Raw genomic sequence first — 19,472 nt, 5'->3', positions numbered from 1 at the left:
CCCCAAAGCAATGGAGCCCGCTCATCATAGCTCATCTGAAACTTTAGCTAAAATAAACTTTTTCTTCTTGAAGTTGAATTTTATCAGGTAATTTTTCATAGAAACAGAAAGTCAACTAACATACTCAGTCTGTGGTATTGTGTTATTAGCAAGAGAAAATGGACTAAGAAAAAAAGGAACCATGTTACTAAGAATTTATGACATCTAGCTAAAATATTTTCCTGTAATAAGATATCGCTTTTGCGCTCCATTGACACATCCTCTACAGTGCCCAAAAGAACACTCACTGTGATGAACAGAGACTATGGGGCAGTGGATGTGAAGTAGCCGCATCTTTAGAAATATATCAAGTATTTCATTTTGCCTCTCTCAGTGCAGATATGAATTCATTAGAGGAAAATTCAAAATCTGGTTTTGTGTTATTTGGACCTATAGACTATCATCTATATAGATATATATTTTGCCCACTATAAAATTATGTGTAGTCAATTGCAGAAACATTTACAGGGGAAAAAAACGTATCTCACCAAATAAGTATGATTACCACTGAAATTTAGCATATTTTGTAGGCAACCAAGTAAAATTTTGCTATAAGCTACAAGATTTCACTGGGTTGGGTGTATTTGAGCAATGATGTTAAAATGGTATTTAGACATTTTGATTTTAGAAGTACATGATGCATTTCCTTCTTCAAACATAGTTGTGCATACTCGTTGAAATTTCTGAATTATATTCCTTATCCTTAGAGCTGAACTTTTCATGAATTCAAGGTGCTTGCTAATCGCATACCCTGGGCATTGAATAGTTTTTCCTTCTATCTTTCATTATGCAACCAATTTCTGGCTGACCATTTGCTTCCTGATAAGATCCTGCTATGTCATCTCATTTCCTATCCTCACTTATACTTCCTTTCCCTCTAACCTCATCTATTCCAAATAGAAAGAAAAAAAAAATAAGACTTATCAAAAACTCAAAATTTCTTCCTATTTATATCAACTATTATCCTAAGTAAGTTATTTCACTTTTCTGAGCCTCAATTTTGTCATCTTTAAAATGCAGAGATTGGCTTAGATGATTTTTAAGTTCCTTTCCATCTCTACCTTTCCAGAATTCCATTATTAAACAAATTCATGCTAGAGTGTTAGTGCTCAATAACCTAGGAAGAAACTGCATTTCAAAGGTGACCTATTCTTGTATGTCCTGATAGATGTCTTCATACATTCATTTATTCAGTAGTTATTTGCTAAGTATGTACTAAGAGCTGAGGGAACATAGGTCCAATAAATAGTACAGAGTGTTTCTGGCATCCTGAAGCTTATTGTGCAAAGAGAATACAAATAAACGAGTAATTATGAACAAGCACTAGCATTTTGAAAGTACCAGAATCCACTGGCCCTGCTGAAGGGATAATAGTGTGGAGTATACCTCATCTGAAGCAATATTTAATGGTAGACAAAAATGAAGCAAGATTTATTAGATCTTACATGATTTTTCTCTTTATTGAATTTCATCGTTATATTCCATTGACAAACAGGTTATAATATTTCTAATGTTGTTTGTAGTATGCTTATACTATCATTTTTTGTTATTTTCCTACATAGATCCATAGATAAAAGAAAAAATTATTTAGAAATCTTTTTATGGTGTATCATTAGTAAATTACTATCTATCAATAATTCATGGGTCTGCTTCAATGAGCAGTGACAGGAAAATATGTCAATTTCTGTGCTTAAATGAAATGTACCTTTGCTGGGGTTACATTAAGGATCCTTCAAAAAGGATTTCTTGGTTGTGTTTCTTACAGTCTTTAGGAAATTCATGATATCAGTGCCTCCAGTTCCTCTGTTTTCTTGTCCAGTTGGCTCTTCTGCCATTTCATTTTCCCTGGGTTTCTGGCTTGCAGGAATCACAATGTATTTTGTTACTATTTGCAAATGGTAGCTCCTCAGGGAGACTAGAGCTTCCACACACGGATCAAAAGTTTCCTGCAAGCCAGCATCATCTTTTGAAACAACAAATTCACGGACTGATGGTCCTGTCTCTAAGAAGTGAAGAAAGTCCTGATGTGCTGGTGGCATGTATGTTCTCATGTCCTGGAGGAACTCAGCAGCAGGTCCTAAAGGAACAAGATAAAGACAAGGTAACAGGGAGGCCAAAGTCTTCCCCAGTCAGGGGAGAAAGCTGAGGGAGGTCAGAGCAAATTGGAGATCACTATTAGGAACTATAGCAAAAAGTTCTGAGGTTAAGATCACCCTGTTTGGAGGATAAACAGTTATTGGGCTGCTACCAGCCAGCCATGGTAACTACACAAAACTACAGTTAATTCTGAAAATAAAATGAGCAAAAATTATTTTTCATATTAAGAATGTTCATATGTGTTTTCTTTATCATTTTTCTACTGTATTTGGTTCTTCCAAGAGGCTGATGTTATAGGCAGGGTATAAATAATCTACACTTGTTAGGTCACGACATTGAGTTTAAAAGAGTTTAAAGGATCATTTTAAATTAAGAAAAAAACATTTTCACCTAGCCCAGTGCTTTCCTCTTAGTATATAAAATAGAAGCTTAAGTGGGAAGAAGTTTTTCTAAGAAGAAATACATATAAAAAGACATATAAAAAAGTAGCTCATCTTTTTTTCTTTCTTTTTTTTCTGTGTGCGGTGCCTCATACATGCCAGAAAAATGCTCTACCATTGAACTATGTTTTCATTTTATTTTATTTTATTTTGATGGAGGGTCTTGCTAAAGTGCTAAAGATTTGAACTTGCAACCCTCCTGCCTCAACCTTCCCAGCAGATGGGATGACAGGTATGTGGGAATGCTCCTGAAGAATGTAGCTCCTCATTAAACTCCTGTGCAAGCCTGTTTGGGCTGCTGGGTCCGTAGGATGGCTGCACACAAGATATGCCAGGCCTCTCCTGTCACTGCGGCCTTCATCTCCCCAACTTCTGCTCACAATTGGGTTTCATTTGCAGGTGACTTTCTTTCTGAATCTCATCCTACATTTTCAGAACATGTGATCCTGGCTCCCCCAGAGTCTATCAGCCTATAATTACATATTCAAATCCAGATTGAGAGAAGGATGAATTGGATCTGGGTTTTGGCTCTGCCACTTTCTAGCTGTTTAACAAGAAGCCTGTCACATTATCCTCTTAAGTTTTTGCATCTTCGTCTGTGAAATGGGATGTTGGCCATGTAATCCTTACTTTTCTGATTCTCCTGAAAGCATCCAATAAGCTCAGATGAGATGCCAAAGGGAAGAAGCTTTATAAATATTAAGACGCAAGTTATATTATTGCAAGCGATGATTATTATTTGCCATTTCCACTCACCTCCACCAGCAATCTGCTCTATGCCCAGAAGGATATCAAGACTCTGAAATATGCTGCTTTGGGCAGCACTTCCCCCTGCATATTTTCTTGAGGTGTCCCAGACCCCCTCATACAGCAAACCCTCTGACAGCTGGGGGTTTCCTTTCCAGCTAGACCAGGAAGGAAAGAAAAAAAATCATTCTTTATATTAATTGTCAATTTTCTGATTGAAAATCTTGCTCTAGAGGTATTAGAAGGTGACAAGACAGATTTTGTGATTCTTTATCCAAATCTCTCCCTAATTTTCATGTATGCGAATAATAATGATATTCTGAGAAAATTTGGTATAAATACTCCCAGAAAAGAAACTTACCTTTGCACTAGCCAGATCATTCACTCTATTTAAAATGACAAGTTTCCCTATTCCCCTTCTAGGGCAATCCTGGACCAGTAATAACAGAGAATACTATCTATTCTTTTTCTACAAAATACATTTTTAGCATAATTGTTATCCAAACCTCATGAATGGTGAGGAACCATCAATAAGTATTTGGTGTGTTTTTTATATTAGTTGAAATAAAACAAATTCAAGCATAATACTACATACCCAGACAAATAAATGCGAAGAACATTGAAAAATAGTTTGGGGTCCACATATTCTGTAAAAAGATGGAATATGTTTAATTAAGACTCATTAGAGGTAAACAGGGAGTTCAAGGTGTTGTAAATAACTCACAGGATTTTATCACAGGGTTCAGGAAAGGGATCAGGTCAGTCTATGCAGAACAAAGCCCATGTGGAAAAGCCCTTCTCACTCTCCTACCAATGGTGGAGGTGCCAGGCTCATCACCCATGTCCATGGAATGGGGTCCACTGTCAGACTGCTACATTGCTTGTTTAAGAAGCCACCCACCTCCTTACTCTACATCCTCAGGCCAGTTAAACTGTCAACATTTCTAGTACTACTTTGTATTCTTACTGACACACAGATAAAGTGCTTGCAAGAAATAAACCCGGGCTGGAGATATGACTTAGTGGTACAGCATTTGCTTAACATGTACGAGGCCCCCAGAAGAGTGAGGGAGACCAAAAATTTTAACAAAAGAAAACAAACAAACACAGCAGCCCCATGGACTATATATATCCCTAGGTCTCCCTCCCCAAAACTTACTAACATTTGATCTGAAAATGTGTCTCCTTTGCCAAGGAGCAATCAGCAGTAGCTCCAAGCCCAGTGATAAATACTCACATATTTGTTAAATCTGTTACCTGGTAGGGCAGATGCCCTTTTGCAAACCTTTTTGTTGTTGTTGTTGTTTGTTCGCTTTTTGTAGCTTTTCTAGCTGTTAATTTTGCAACAACTTTTGAGCTCAATGGCTTTTCTCTGTTGCTTCTCAGTGAACTTGTGAAGAAGCAGAATTAGCAGAGAGCTCTTATCAAGCAGAAGCTAAGATTTTTTTTCAGAATTTAAAATTTCCTTCCCATTTAGCAAATGTCTTCGTAATTATTAGAAGCAAGCAAAATACTCTTCAGAATTAAAGAGATCTGGTATGAAATTCTGGCTTTACTAGTTACTACCTGTGTATCCTTAAGTGTTTTATGTCTTTGAATTTATATTTCCTTATCTGTAAAATGGAGATAATAAAATCTACCATATGGAAAGTGGAATTATTTAATGAGATAAATATAACAAGTGAAAGAAACCACGCTCACTGACAGCTGTTTTTTACTTTCATTTCCTAACCGATTGTACCCTTCAGACAATCAGAAACATCTGACTGTTCTTAGAATGTTGTAATGTGTACAGTACTTGCCATGAATTTCCTGAAACACTCTTAGGGCTTCTTTCAGAGAAAAAACCACATCAAGAAGTGCCTTTTGCAAAGTATCCTGGTCCTGCTGTTTCACAGCACTGAGTATAATGGGAATTGCCTTAAAAAATAAAAATAAAAGACAAACATGTAAGATCTCCTACCACTAAACATTGATATAAAATTCCCCCAGCTTAACCCACAAATTAAATTTATTTCTTCATTTATATTTTAAAAGTCAAAACAATTGGATTATGTCATTATGTATTATTAATGACAAATTGCATTGAAAATTTTTATTACTTACAGGATTTTCAAATTTGATTCTAAATATATGACCCCTAGTTTTATATTTTAGATAATACACAAAAGCAAATAAAATATTTTTTATAAGATAATCCATTACCCCTAATTAAGTGATCTTATATTGTTTTAACCAACACAAACTCAATTCATGCTACTATAATTCAGTTACTAAGGAATTACTCTGTTATGAATTGACATAAAAATTTCAAAAGTAAGTGGACATACTTTGATTGCAGGAGAAGCTGCTATTTCCACCAACAGAGAAACCAGGAAGAATCCTTTACTGCAGTCCTCACCAGGAAATGAGAACAAAATGTCCATGTTGCTAAGAAAATCAGGTAAAATAGGCAAGAAATTTAGCAAAATCACAGTATATTTTAGTATAACTTATAGTTTGCAAACATGTTAAATCAACAACTCCACACACACACACACACACACACACACACACATACACACACAGCTATATTAGGCACACTATCTAAGATCATACAATTAGTAATAAATAATATTTAAAATTACACTGGGACTTGGATTTTGTTCTAGATTTAGAACTAGAAAGTCCACAAATATGTCTGTTTCTACTATTCCATTAAATAGATATAGATATTCAAGGTTTTAAGAGAAATCTGAGGTAGAGTTTGAAGGAGTAATCTTTTGTTTAAAATAAATATATTAAATTTTTTTCTGTGAACCTCACTCAATTTATCAGTGGCTTATTTGATATAAAGGAATTGACCAAGAAATTCAAATAACTTGGTTAGACCCTATTTTTTCTTTTCTGTTGAAGTCTTGGCATTGGTACAAAAATGGTTTCAATGTCTGTGTATCTGTGAGTTTTGTGGTAGTTAGAATTCTGGTTTCTGAAGTCAGACCACCCCTGTAGCTTATTTGCTTGCTCTATGTCCCTTGGCAAGATAAGTGATAATCTTTTTACAAATTTATTTCTTCATCCTTTTCTCCTTCTTTTTATAAATTTATTTCTTCATCTTTTTCTCCTACTGTTATCTTCATCATTGTCTACAGTGACACCAGCTAGCCTTCAGCATTGATAATGTACCAAGACTTCTGTCAGTTCCAAGTCTTCACACTTGCTATGTCCTCTGCTATATAGACTGCCATCTTTCCTGTCTTCTGGACTCACTTCAAATAAATTGCCTCATGGATTCTTCCCTTTAAATATGTTATATGATTAGATAATTGATTAGACCTCCTAGCAGTTTAACTTCTTGTCCCTTCTATTAATCATGCAACATTATACAATTTTCATAAGTTGCCTTTCCTTTCCATTAGTCTAGCTTCACTAGGAAAAGCTTACACCTTAGTTTCTCCAGCTCTTGGCTATGTAGAGTACATAGGTCAAAAGTAATAAGGACTGGTAAAAAGCAAAATCAAGCAAACAAAAACAGGTTTCTTTATAACTACTTATTGACATTGTTAACTAGTTCTGCCCAGGGAGGTCATTAGATCACAGATACATAGATGTATGTTCATTTTGTATTTAGGCATATAAATTCCATAATTCATATCAAGTTGCATTTTTGTATGTTTCTCTACCTATAATATTAAATAGACATGGTCATATTAAAATCATAGATATAGTTTTAAGGAATGGGATTATTTGCTCTTTTAATAATAACCTAAATTATTTTTGCCTGAACTCAATCAACTATTTAAAAATGTATTTGTAATACTTTGATAATCGACATTCACTTTGAATAAAAAATAGTTCTTAGAATACTTACTCATAGGTCATAGGCCTGGTAGAATCAATCCGGAAGCCATGAGCCAATTGGAATAGAGAAAGAAAGGTAATTGAAATCAAATGGTTTTGAGTTACTATTATCAGATTGAATACTATTGATCAAACTGAGGTAAGACATAGTTAAAAAAGAAAAACTGTTGTTTTTTTTTTTTATATCTTTCAGGATTGCATTGGAAATATCTAATTTATAAAAAAATAAAAATTAAATATGCGAGGAACACATAGTAAAAACTCATTATTACTGTTAAGATAATTTCTAGATCAAATCTTTTCATTTTGTGGTACAGCCACCTGTAGAACACTCCTTCCTGTATACACCTATGGCCACAGGTCTTTGTTGGAGCAAATCCCATCACTGAGGGATAGGAGTGGCCTCAATTCTGTGCAGTCTTTTCTGAGAAGCAGACCCTGCTGCTTTCCTGATGGAAACTCTTACATGCAACTTACTACTTAAAAATTAATTCAAATTGTGATGATAATAATAAAAATAACAGTTAATAATAGAAGGGAGATTATCAGAGTAGAGCAAAGGAATCAAGGGGAGGGAAGAATGGAGGAAAAGGGATGTTCTGTGGAAGGAGATTGATCAAAGTGTGGTATGTGCATGTAGAATATGGTATAATGAGTTTTAGTGTTTTGCATTAATCATAATATATTAACAAAAAATGTAAGTAAGTTAATTAATTAAAAATAGATTGGTAAAATCTCAAAAATGTGTTAATCCAAGGAACTCAGGCACCAAAGCATATATACTCTAGGGTTTCATTGATACAAAATGCAATAAAAAACAAACTAATTTCTGATAAGACAAATTAGAATGTATTTGCCTGGAACAGAGAAGGGAATTGAATAAAAAGAGACACAAAGAACTTTTCGGAGGTCACAGAAGTACTCTGTGGCTTGTAAACTTGTTTGGGGACGTGGTTACATGCATACCTGTATACAAAAGGCAAATTCAAATTGAACATTTAGAATCTCTATGTCTTTTACTATATGTTAAATACACAGCACTCTCTCACTTTTGTACATTTGTAGTTTCAGACACAATAGTCCAAGAAATAATAGACAATACCAGAGAAACTGTACTGTCAAAAATTAAACCAATAAATAACTACATATTGATTTAAATAACATACATTCCAATTCATCTGTTATAATCACAGTTTACATACCCACTGGGATCCTTTTTCTTCCAATTTGCCAAGACACAATCTGCATAACACAGAATAGGAGGCAGTCCCAGCTTCTCAGAGAGTTTGCAGCAAGGAATAGCAATATTGCTTGGCAAGACCTAATTAAAACACAATACTTAGTTTGAATCATTGAAGTGTGTTACTTTTTTTGCTGCTTTCTGGGTACCAAAACCTTGACTGCTTTTTGTATAATGGCATTTGAAAACAAATAAGTGGATTTTTTTTCTTTTCCACATTTCATTACTTAACTCTGGTAATTGTTAAACATTCATGTTTTGAATTTGGGTGGGCATAATTTGGCTCTAAGGAAGAAAAAGAACAGAGTACAAAGCCTGGGTCTTTTACTTCCCAGTGGCCTTGGGAGCTATTTTCCCCCCTTCACTCATCCATTTTTCCCATGAATAATTATTAAGTAATTTTTCTATGCAAGACACCACATTATTCACCAGAAATAAAAATATAAAATTGATTATGTCAAAGATACTCAAAGTCTTTGTAATTAAGACTTTTGGATATGAGACAGTAGAAGTGCAGTTTGCTACTCTTGAAGCTCAATGCAGAAGGAAATTCTCCTGGACACTTTTTTTCCCCCGTGAAAGATTCACCATAGGACCTTGGTGCTTAGTAAATCTTTCAGATTTAATTGTCCTGGAAGAAGAGAGCTCCTTTACCCTGGCTTTGTATTTCACTGTAGAAATAACTACATCAACTGAGATGGCACTTTTGGCTAAACTCTTTCATTCTCTCTTCCTCAGGAGGTATAGAGGCTCATCGAATTGCTGGGTTTGGAAGTGAAAACACAGCTCAGCCCCTTTTTCCTCCTCAACTCTTCATTTTCTGAACCTGCTACTTGTAAAATCTGTTCTGCAATCAGCCACAGAATAAAAGGCTTCTGCCCACACAGGGTGATTCTACAGTTGTCTAATGCTGCCTAACTAGATGGCTAAGTAGGCAAGCTGATTCCGAGAGCTCTTACAGCCATTCACTGCTTCCTCCTTTCCAGGCCAAGTTCTCCAATAACTCCCTTAGCCATGAAGCTAACATTTTATCCTTTATCTGCCTGACTTCATCATCTACTATCACCTAGCTTATAATTGTACTGTCCCATGTAGTAATTGGGATAATCATTGACATCAGCAGCCTTTGGCTGATATATGTGTGTATCTAAGGAGGGGAAGAATAGGGATTATGGCCTGCCTGGGGTAGTGGATAGAGATGGTATGATGATAAGTCATGGGCCACAGTTTTGTGAAAACCACAGGAGTTATAACCCAAGTCACTCTCCATTAGCTTAATGACTTTTGAGGGCTTTAACCAGGAGAACAGAATGTTAGGACAAAATCACTGGTCATCAAATCACACTGGGATGTATACTTTATGTTGAAGAGCTTGTGCTTCTAAAGACTGAAACATTGTAGCTGGCAAAATAGTTACATTTTTCAAAAGGAAATAATTTTGTCCCTCTCTGATTTAGAGAATGTTCAGAGGGGTAAAAAGGGTGACGTTTAGTTGAATAATTAACTAGAACTGATCTGGAAAAAGGAAATAAAGTGCTCAAACATGTCTTTATTACAGATACAGCTGCTATGAAACTCAGATGATAACTTCTTGCCAATTCTCAAGCAAAATGTGATTTATATTTATTTACATTTTGTTCATTAACTTTTTCTTTCTTAATAACTGCCCCACTGAAACATGTTTTTACGGGTTTTACAGTACTACTACTTCCTGAGATTATTTTCAGAATGATAAGACTCTATGAAACCATGATAAATTAAAAATACACTTTCATCTTTTCTTTCTTAATTCTGACCTAAAGTCTGATACATTTATTATTTTTCAATTACACTATATGCCTTCTGGTCTCCACGTTCTTGGTCAGTGTTTTTCCTCTTGCCTTGTTGTTCTGTCTTCTGAGCATTAGTGGTGACACCAACTACTATTTAAGTCCTCTGGACTTCTGCTCAGGGCAACTAGCATAGACTGATTTTCAGTACAGACACACATATTTCTAGCAAATCTAATGAGATTATTCACTTAAAGAAACTTTAAGTTAGATTATAAGACTAGAACCAGTTTTAGACTGTTTGGCATCATCCCAATCTGGATGTAGTAGTTCAATGATTAGCATGAGTTGTTCCCAGGATCATGCAGAACAACAACTTCTATCCCTATGTGTCAGAAATGACTCATCATATAGGTGGATCATATGTGATCACCTGCCTTTAAGCACAGTGTGATAAGAAAAATAACTAAATAAAACACTAATTAGCTTTGCTGAAAAAGGAAAGTGTTCACTAAGTGGTAGAAGATGCCCTTTGAATCCAGTTTATTCTTAAATTCAGAGCTGGGTGGGGTTGGGCACACCTGTAATCCCAACGGCTCCAGAGGCTAAGGCAGAAGGATATAGAGTTCAAAACAAGCTTCAGCAATGGCCAAGGTGCTAAGCAACTCAGTAAGACCTTGTCTCTAAATAAAGTACAAAAAATAGGGCTGGGGATGTGGATCAGTGGTTGAGTGCTTCTGGGCTCAATACCGGGTAACCTCCCCCCAAATAAATAAATAAATTCCAGTATTGGTTTGATAAGATTGTGGCTGCCAAATAAAATACAGGATGTCCAACAAATTTGCATTTTTCAGGACACACACATACACTAAATAATTGCATATCTGAAATTCAAATTTAACTGGAACCCCTGTGTTTGCACTGGCTCAATCTGGGACCACTACAAGAGATGGGAAGGCAAGGATTTTAGTAGCATTACAGGACAGATACTGAATATGAGCCTAATTTACAATGTGATCTTCACTGCTATTTTTATTTTAATAGTAAGACTATGACTGACACATGAATGCATACCTATAAATATATATACAAGATGATTTAAAATTAAGGTTTTTTTTATGTTGATAAGAGTTGAACGAAACCAAGATACTCTTCTATGTTGATAGATGGAAGCACTTACACATTAACCATGAAGAGCCATTCAAAGATATTTATTGTAGTGTCATATATAATACTGATTTTTTTCTATTTTGGTACCAGAAATTAAACTTAGGGGCACTTAACTGCTGAGCTACATCCCCAGCCCTTTTTTGTATTTTATTAGAGACAGGGTCTCACTGAGTTGCAGAGGGTCTCTCAAAGTTGCTGAGGCTGGCTTTGAACACTGCATCCTCCTGCCTCAACTTCCAGAACTGCTGGGATTACAGGGCACGTGTGACCATGCCCAGTTTATAATGAAATGTTTTTGAAAAGTTAAATATTTATCAATAGAAGATTTAGTAGGTAAGCAAAAGTTCAGTAACTCAATGAACAGTTGTACAATTATTCCAAACAATTAGGATGATTGTGTAGTAACTAAAAAGTGTTCACAATATAATTAAATTAAAGAAGTCGAATGCATATGTGTATGGATAGGATGGAGCAACTGTGTTATACAAGAAAAAGGCAAGTATAATCATAACAGTTGATATGCTAAATCAGTAAACTGTTATTTTCTTTTCTTTTTGTTCTCTCATCTTAACTTTAAAAGTACATAGTACTTTTTGAAAATTTTTTCTCTTTCTTTCTTTTTCTTTTTTTTCTTTTTTTCTTTCTTTCTTTCTTTCTTTCTTTTTTTTTTGGTACAGGTGATCAAACTCAGGACCTCACCCATGATAGGCAAATGCTCTGGAAACTATAACCAGACACTGGGATTGTTTACATTAAATATCAATTGGATTTCATTTTCACTCATGTTGCATAAGAAATACCAGAAAATCTCCATACCTTTCAGACATCTCCATCACCTCGATCCCACACGTATGCCATGGTAATGTATCCCAGAACCAAATGTGCGAGTCGCTGTGACTTATGTCCTTGGAGCTCATCAATGCTGAGCAGTGGTATCTGAGAACAAATGGAGAGACTTGACCCAATTCACTCTTGATCCAATTTCTAATTTAGGCTTAGAAATCAACTTAAAAATGTTAAGCAACCATACAAGAAGACAAATGTAATATGTATTTCAAACCTTCTCAACTTCTGCTCGAAGTTGGCCATTCTCAATCAGTTCAGGAAGATTTTTAGCAATGAAAATCCAGGCGTCATAATCATGAGGTAGTTCCTCCTTGAAAGAAAAAAATAGGACTTTGATTTGCTAGTGGAAGTTACTGTAAAATATTGTTGGTTTCCTGAGGATGACTCCCCTTGCTTCTAAGTACATTTTGTGCATCATTGCCCCAACAAACCTGTACTTGTCTGAAAACACCAGCCTGTGCTTTGTCACCTGACAAACAGGGCTCAAGCTCTTCTCTGTTTTCCACCTCTTCTCTCTTTAAGCACTTTCATTTTGCATCCTTTTCAAAATTCAACCCAACAGATGCTCTAAAACCTTCCTTAGTATACCATTCAACATCAATCTTCTCCATTATAAATCCTATGGAGTATACCTTACATGTCATTATTAAGTAATCTTGTGTTTTATATTTTTTTCCATTTCAACTAGATTTTAAGTTCTTTGAACAGAAGAAAATCTCATTAGTGGATTGGGCTTTCTGCTCACTAATTTCATATGCATTTCTCATTTAATTCTTGTAATTGCCCCAAAAGTTGTCTCTATGTCATAAATAAAAAGAACCTGGTCTCAGTTTACATAACTTGTGACACACACACACACACACACACACACACTTGTAATTCAGACATATATATTTCCAATTTCAGAATCCATAGTCTTTTTATGTCTTAATATTTGATGACAAGGATTATAATGTGCAAATTATTTTAAATTTATATCTTTTTCAAGAACTGAAATACACCTGGAAATATAGAAGAAACTGTATAGGATAAAGTCTCTTATGCTTCTAGCAAATGTTTCAAGACTCCCAGTTGATGCCTAAAACTGCAAATAGCACTTAACCACTATGCATTTTCCCTATATCTACATCCTATGATAAACTTAATACCTTTTTCATTTGAAGTAAGCACTTACTATGCTCTTTGGTGATAACTTTTGCAGTTTTAGGTGTGACAGCAAAAACAACTTGAATAGTTTCTTCACAATTTCACTGATACATTTGTTCTTACCATAGAGCTTAACAACACAGCAATTTTTTTTCTTTATTAAATCAAGAACTTTCACCTTTTCACTTTATGGAAGCACATTAAACTCCTCTTTGGAATATCTAAATTGTCCAGAGACGTCACTACTCTTGTGCTTTGGGGTTATTAGTAAGAAAAATAAGGGTTGCAAAACAAGCACTGCAAAACTTTGACAGTCCATCTCATAACCTGGGCACTACTGAGTTACTAACAGGTAGGTGAGTTTATAGCATGAATACACTGGAAAAAGAGATGACTCATGTCCTGGGAGGGATGGAATGGAGTGGTGTGAAGTTTCATTATAAGACTCAAAAACAGTGAGCAATTTAATGCTCATAAATTGTTTACTTATGGCGTTTTCCATTTTACTTTGAGACTATGGTTGACTGCAGGTCACTGAAGCAAACGAAAGCAAAAACATAGAGAGTGGACTACTGTATGCATGTAAATTGCCTACTTTGGTTCCACTATAGGCTTGATTTTTGCCCAACAAATACAAATGAAATTCAAATAAAAGTGTCTTCTTGATCTGATCATATTTTTTTATCACATATCAAAGGAAAATATACAGCCAGGTGCCGAACGGCATCTAGAGATGTGGCTCAGTGGCTAAGCACCTCTGAATTCAATTCCTAATACCCCCCTAAACAGCAAACAAAACCCAAAGGGAAACACAAACGCAAGACCTAGGCAAAATCCTGAAGTGAGGCACAGGCAGAAGTCTGAACAACTTCCTGTATACCCTGCCCTAATGCCTCATTCAGGTTGCTTCAAAGTGAGCCTTTTGGGTTATCAGTAATGGACTGTGGTGACTGAAGACAAATGGCTTAACTTTATTCCACATGGGTAAGGCTTCGAACTTTAAAACCAAGTTAAGACTGTAAGTGAACTGTAAAGCAAAATAACCGATATAAATAAAATTCACAGAGATTCTTCAGCTACATCCCTGTGTTTGGACGCAGTGTGTGTGAAAGCCCTGAGGTCTCCAGGAGCCACGGGGGGCGGGGGGGGAGGTGTCAGGGTTCATAAATTGCACACAATTGTAGATGTGGTCACTCTGGCAGTGACAGTGATGGCGCTGGAAACGGAGCACAATGGAGTTTCCACAGCAGCAGCGGCGCACCTTGGGACCCAACAGCGGCTTGGGCGACTGGGAGAGTCCACCGCCGCCGGGGCATGAAGCCTGGACCCAGGCCAGATCAAGGAGGCGAAACTGCAGCTGATTCCAATGCCCGACCTGCGGAGCCAGGCAGCTGCTTCCCCGCCAGGGTACTCAGCCAGAGGGACCGCGCTGTGACTCCGCCCCCAACACGCCCACTTCTAGCGGTGGCTCAGCTGCTGCGCGCCTGGGTGAGGTAGGGCGGCTGCTTGGGCGGGTTATTCCAGAAACTTGCGGCTGTGTCCGCCGCTGAGCGTGATTGTGGGCAACTGGACTGACGGTGAAACTTGGGCGGATTAGGCAGAGGTTGGAACCTTTAGGGAAGCTGTTTGGGCCTATTACACTGCTTAGCTAATTAACCTGATCCCGTAAGCAGCAGAAAAGGCAGCATAGCTCCGCCCTCAATGTGGGACCCGCCTGTGGCATCCTGGGATCTGGGGTTTGTGCGGGGAGACAGTGCAAACTCCTTCTCTAGAGCCAAGCTATCGTGCACGCTCCAGAAAGTCCCTCTAACTGGGCTCCAAGCTTGTCCCCCGTGTCGCTAAGGTTGCCAATGTCGATGGCAAGGTTGCCTTTGCTGATGGCCACAGAGGTGTGCTGGGACTTTACCCCTTTCCTTGACCTGGGTCGCACTTTTCGGTGAGCTTTATACCATACTCTCCACTCTCCCAAGACTGTATCTTACAGGGTTCTTGTCTCTAACTTGCTGGGTTCCAAAATCACTCACCTCAAAATTCAGCTTTTAATTGTTATGCTGGTGCTTCTTTGTGAAAGAGGTGAGTGCTGGGCACCTCTGTATGACTATCTTGCCCTCTGACTCTAAATGTGTGATTATTAAAATATTAATGATAAATAGATATACGTGGCATTCTTTAGAATACAACTTAGGGACATATAATTTTGAAGCAAGCATTTTTCTCCATATGCATTGTGCTTTATAGCTAAAACTTGCAAAATATAATTTTTAAGGTATTTCATACTCATTTGCATCTTACTCTTAGTAAACAGTAACCATTATTCATACAAGACGAAAGTTACTTGATGTATCATTTCATAAACCAAATCAAATCAAGAGCACAAACTTTGACCAGTTTGACAGATATCACTAGAAAAAGGGGCTTCTGCATGACTCATGGACATTAATAACTTTGGCCTTTTCAGAATACCCTCAGAAAAAACGATTGTAATCAGTCAACTTTTGGTATCTATAGTATAGTCCTTTTGTAAAGGTAAAATACCTTCCATGGTTTCTTTATTTAATCATTCTTAATTTCTATTAGGTAAATAAGAACTACATATATGACTGAGTTTCTAGGAGGAAAATTTGAAGAACAGAGAGACACAGTTATTCAAACTCTGCCTCCAATTGTGATATTTCCCCTTATTTCACCACCCTCTCTTACCAGTGGATTTGGCAGAGCGAAGCCCAGATCTTCATCTATATGGTACTCTTCAAGGATTTTCCAAGAATCTTCCATAAGTGATATTTTATCATGTGCCATTCTTGAGGTCTACTCCACTGATCCTCCTCAGCCTCTAAGAAGTTTCAGAACATCTATTTTTTATAGTCATTGTTAGAGCCAGTGACTACAGCTTATCACGTAAGCAGAAAGAAATGACTTCCACTTTTGGGATAGTTTCATTTTCTACTTTCTTTATTTGTAATTTGATAAACAATAAAACCACAAAGCATCTTTGTTCATCATATGAAGAAACTGAAAGTTTGCATTCATTATCAGGGCTTTTTCAATAAGAACATCATTTGCTTACTGCTATATGGTAAACCATAAAACTTTTTATTGAAATAACAAGAACTATGGGAACAGGTGACAAGAAAAAAAATTTTATGGAAAAATTCAAATCTTCAATTCAAACAATTTTTACCATGGCTATATCTAAGTTATCATTTAGTCAATCCAGCCATTGGCTTTCATTTATACTTACAGGGGTCTTTGAAAACTATCCATGTCTTATTTCAGAAGCCCTGGAATACAATACATGAGACCCTGAAGTGCTTATTGCCAATGGCTTTGAAGTAGAAAAAGTAGAAGAACATGACAGATTTGAAAGATATTACCTCTCCACCTTCCTATTTTTCTTATAAACATTTGCTTATCTTCTCTCTTCTTTACACTTATAGGGAAGTTGTCTTGCATATGTACTATATTTGATTGCCAGGGAATCATGAAACAATATGCTTGCACATTTGTAGACTTTCTAATATGTTAAAAGTCAAAGCAAAGGATAAAATATCTTGAAACTGTTTTCTTTTTCAAAATACAAAAGTTATGATACATTTGGTAAAGGTTTTCAGGATGCATGAAAGTCTGTTCACTGAGAGATTTTGAAAATAGAAGAAGTCATATCTCCTTTTGATTATCAAAAGGAGAAAATAGGGAAAGTTATTATGCAGTACATTAATAGAGAATATAGGTTTATGATCCAGGTTATCAGGCCTTGAAGTAAATTTTACTAGCACATAGTTTTGGTTACATTCTAAATAGCTCTCACACTATTCTTTATTACATTATGGCTTTTCTGTAAGCATTGGGCTTTACAAGAATATGTCCTCTTTATAAAAAAAGGTAAGGGATATTGAAACCAAAATTACAAAGCAAAGAGAATACAATGACTAAGCTTCTGTAAAATAAATTATTCGGGAGACTCAAATTTAGAACCTGGCCCAAGTTGGGGTGGGGTGGTGGAAGCACAGGGAAGGACAAATCACTAAGACCTGTCACATCCACATGGAAGACAATGATGCTAAAAAATTCTTGAGAATTAGAAAATGTGGGAGTATTCATATGATTTTTTTTCCTTCTTGAATATGTCTATAAGTGAGTCTGAACATGGAATGAAGTTTTGGATTGTTTTGACTTGGAACTATGTCTCAGAATTGATTTTTAAAGAAGCTTGTCTTGGTAAAATGATTTTTTTTAGTAAAATGATTTTTTGACTTGGCTTATCCAGTTACCTCACTGAATATATCCTGTCTTTGAAGGAACAATAAGGTTTTACTGCTCCAATTTTACCCCTACCTTTTTAAAATCCCCCATAGTCTACTTCTTTCATATTTCTGAAACGCTATTCTCAGTTGGTCTTATCTTCATTTATTTCAATTTTTGTCCACTCTAACCATATCATTATACTATTGTTGAATAACTCCTTTCACATGGCTTCTGAATAGCATATTAATTTTATGGTCACATTTGGATTCTTTATCTTCCTCTTTAGCATTTTACTTGTGCCCAGGTCACTATGTTAGAGAACACTTTACCCAGAACTCAGCATTTTGCTTCATGACTTCTTAAGTCTGAGCCTTTACTTGGATCTGTTTACCTTGTTATATTGCATGATTTGATTATTTGGTTACTCTTTTCTCTATAATGATTATATTTCCTGACTTATCCCTTTTGCTACAGACACATTTCTAATGCCTGGTGCACATCTTCACCTGAAAACCCTGTTATTCTATTTCATTGTGGACTTCTTTGACATCATCAGTATTATAAGTAGATCTACAGAGGAACTTTATTCAGAGCTGTGCTAAACACACATTGATTCCCTCTTAATATGGCATTCTCTATAATGCATCCAACTTTCTCCTTATGCTATGTTATGGTAATTTGTAAAATATAGTTTTATTTTCAAATGAAGAGAATTCTCAGGTTAAAAAAACTCAAGTGATCTGGAGCATGCAAGACTAATAAAATAACTCATTGAAATACAAACATCTACTGACATTCACCATTAGTATTTCTATGGTTATGTTTTACACCATTTTTGGTGCAAATTAATAATAGCCAAAGTTTCCAGAGCACTTACTAGTAATAAGAATTTTCTAAAAAATTTGTTACATAGTGACAAATTTGACTTTTATAATTATATTCTTAGGAAAATTTTATGATGTTACTGAAGGGGAATTAGTGATTCAGTATTTTCTGTTCCTTCAGTGGCCTGAACAAAACATCATCTTAGACATGAAAGTATTGGTGCTACTATAATAGAAACCTAATAGTCCCTGAAAAAATGAACACACAGATTATACAATACTTTGGACAAGAATACACTCTAAGAAGACCTACAGAGAATTTTTAAATTCACTTAATATAATATTCAAAAAGTAAAAAATAAAAAATAAAAAATTGGGAACTGCAGAAACTATAGCAAATGCAAAATAATAATCAGATTGAACAAAATAAATAACCAAAAAATTAATTAATATTCTGGAATTAGCATAATTTAAAAAATAATCCATGGAATTACAGATATGACAGAAGAAGGTACAGATTAAAGATGGGAGGGAAAATACACTTACAAATAGAGACAAGGAAATAAGACACAGAGGTGCAGTGAGGAAATGTAATATAGATGTAATCTTAGTGGAAGGGGAAAGGGAAGGGGAGAATAGGGTAAGCAGTAGTTACAGCAATAGGGGTTGACAGTTTTTAAACAGAAGACAGAAAGTCCCAAACAGACAATATAGTATGTTTCTCAAATGTACTTAAATGTGATACTGCAATCTGTATACAGGGTAAAAATGGCAGTTCATAACTCACTTGAATCAAATGTATGAAATATGATATGTCAAGAGCTTTGTAATGTTTTGAACAACCAATAATAAAAAAATGAAATGAAAAGCACAGCTTTTCATTAATTAATTTTTCATTAATCACATCAGAGTAACATGACTCAAAAACAAAGAAAAAAGCACTAAAATGTTAAAATTTCTAGTAAATATAAAGCAAAGGCCTTTAAAAGAGCAACAATAAGACTGACAGCTAAATTCTCAAAACAACTATTTAATCCTGCAGACACTGTGATGATACCTTAAAAATGCT

General features: G+C 35.7%; 1 protein-coding gene and 1 long non-coding RNA gene across 2 annotated transcripts; one reads left to right on the top strand and one right to left on the bottom strand.

The window, feature by feature from the left end:
- Positions 1-1,469: 1,469 nt before the first annotated feature.
- On the bottom strand, positions 1,470-16,212 carry LOC124084002 (indoleamine 2,3-dioxygenase 1-like). The gene is given in 10 exon segments (XM_046430759.2): positions 1,470-2,116; positions 3,333-3,481; positions 3,919-3,970; positions 5,126-5,243; positions 5,654-5,753; positions 7,174-7,188; positions 8,366-8,484; positions 12,159-12,278; positions 12,403-12,498; positions 16,035-16,212. Coding segments are annotated over 10 exon segments (1,224 nt in total). The 5' UTR covers positions 16,134-16,212; the 3' UTR covers positions 1,470-1,760.
- LOC124084003 (uncharacterized) lies at positions 5,220-15,486 on the top strand. The gene is made up of 2 exons (XR_006848983.2): positions 5,220-5,766; positions 12,020-15,486. It is a non-coding gene; the product is annotated as an uncharacterized LOC124084003 (long non-coding RNA).
- Positions 16,213-19,472: the final 3,260 nt, after the last annotated feature.

Source organism: Marmota monax, unplaced genomic scaffold, assembly GCF_021218885.2.
Source record: "Marmota monax isolate L192 unplaced genomic scaffold, Marmota_monax_Labrador192_F-V1.1 WCK01_AAM20220418_F8-fsc01484, whole genome shotgun sequence".
Lineage (NCBI taxonomy): Eukaryota > Metazoa > Chordata > Mammalia > Rodentia > Sciuridae > Marmota > Marmota monax.
Note: the sequence above shows the minus strand (reverse complement) of the source record. Positions and strands in the feature narration are given on the sequence as shown.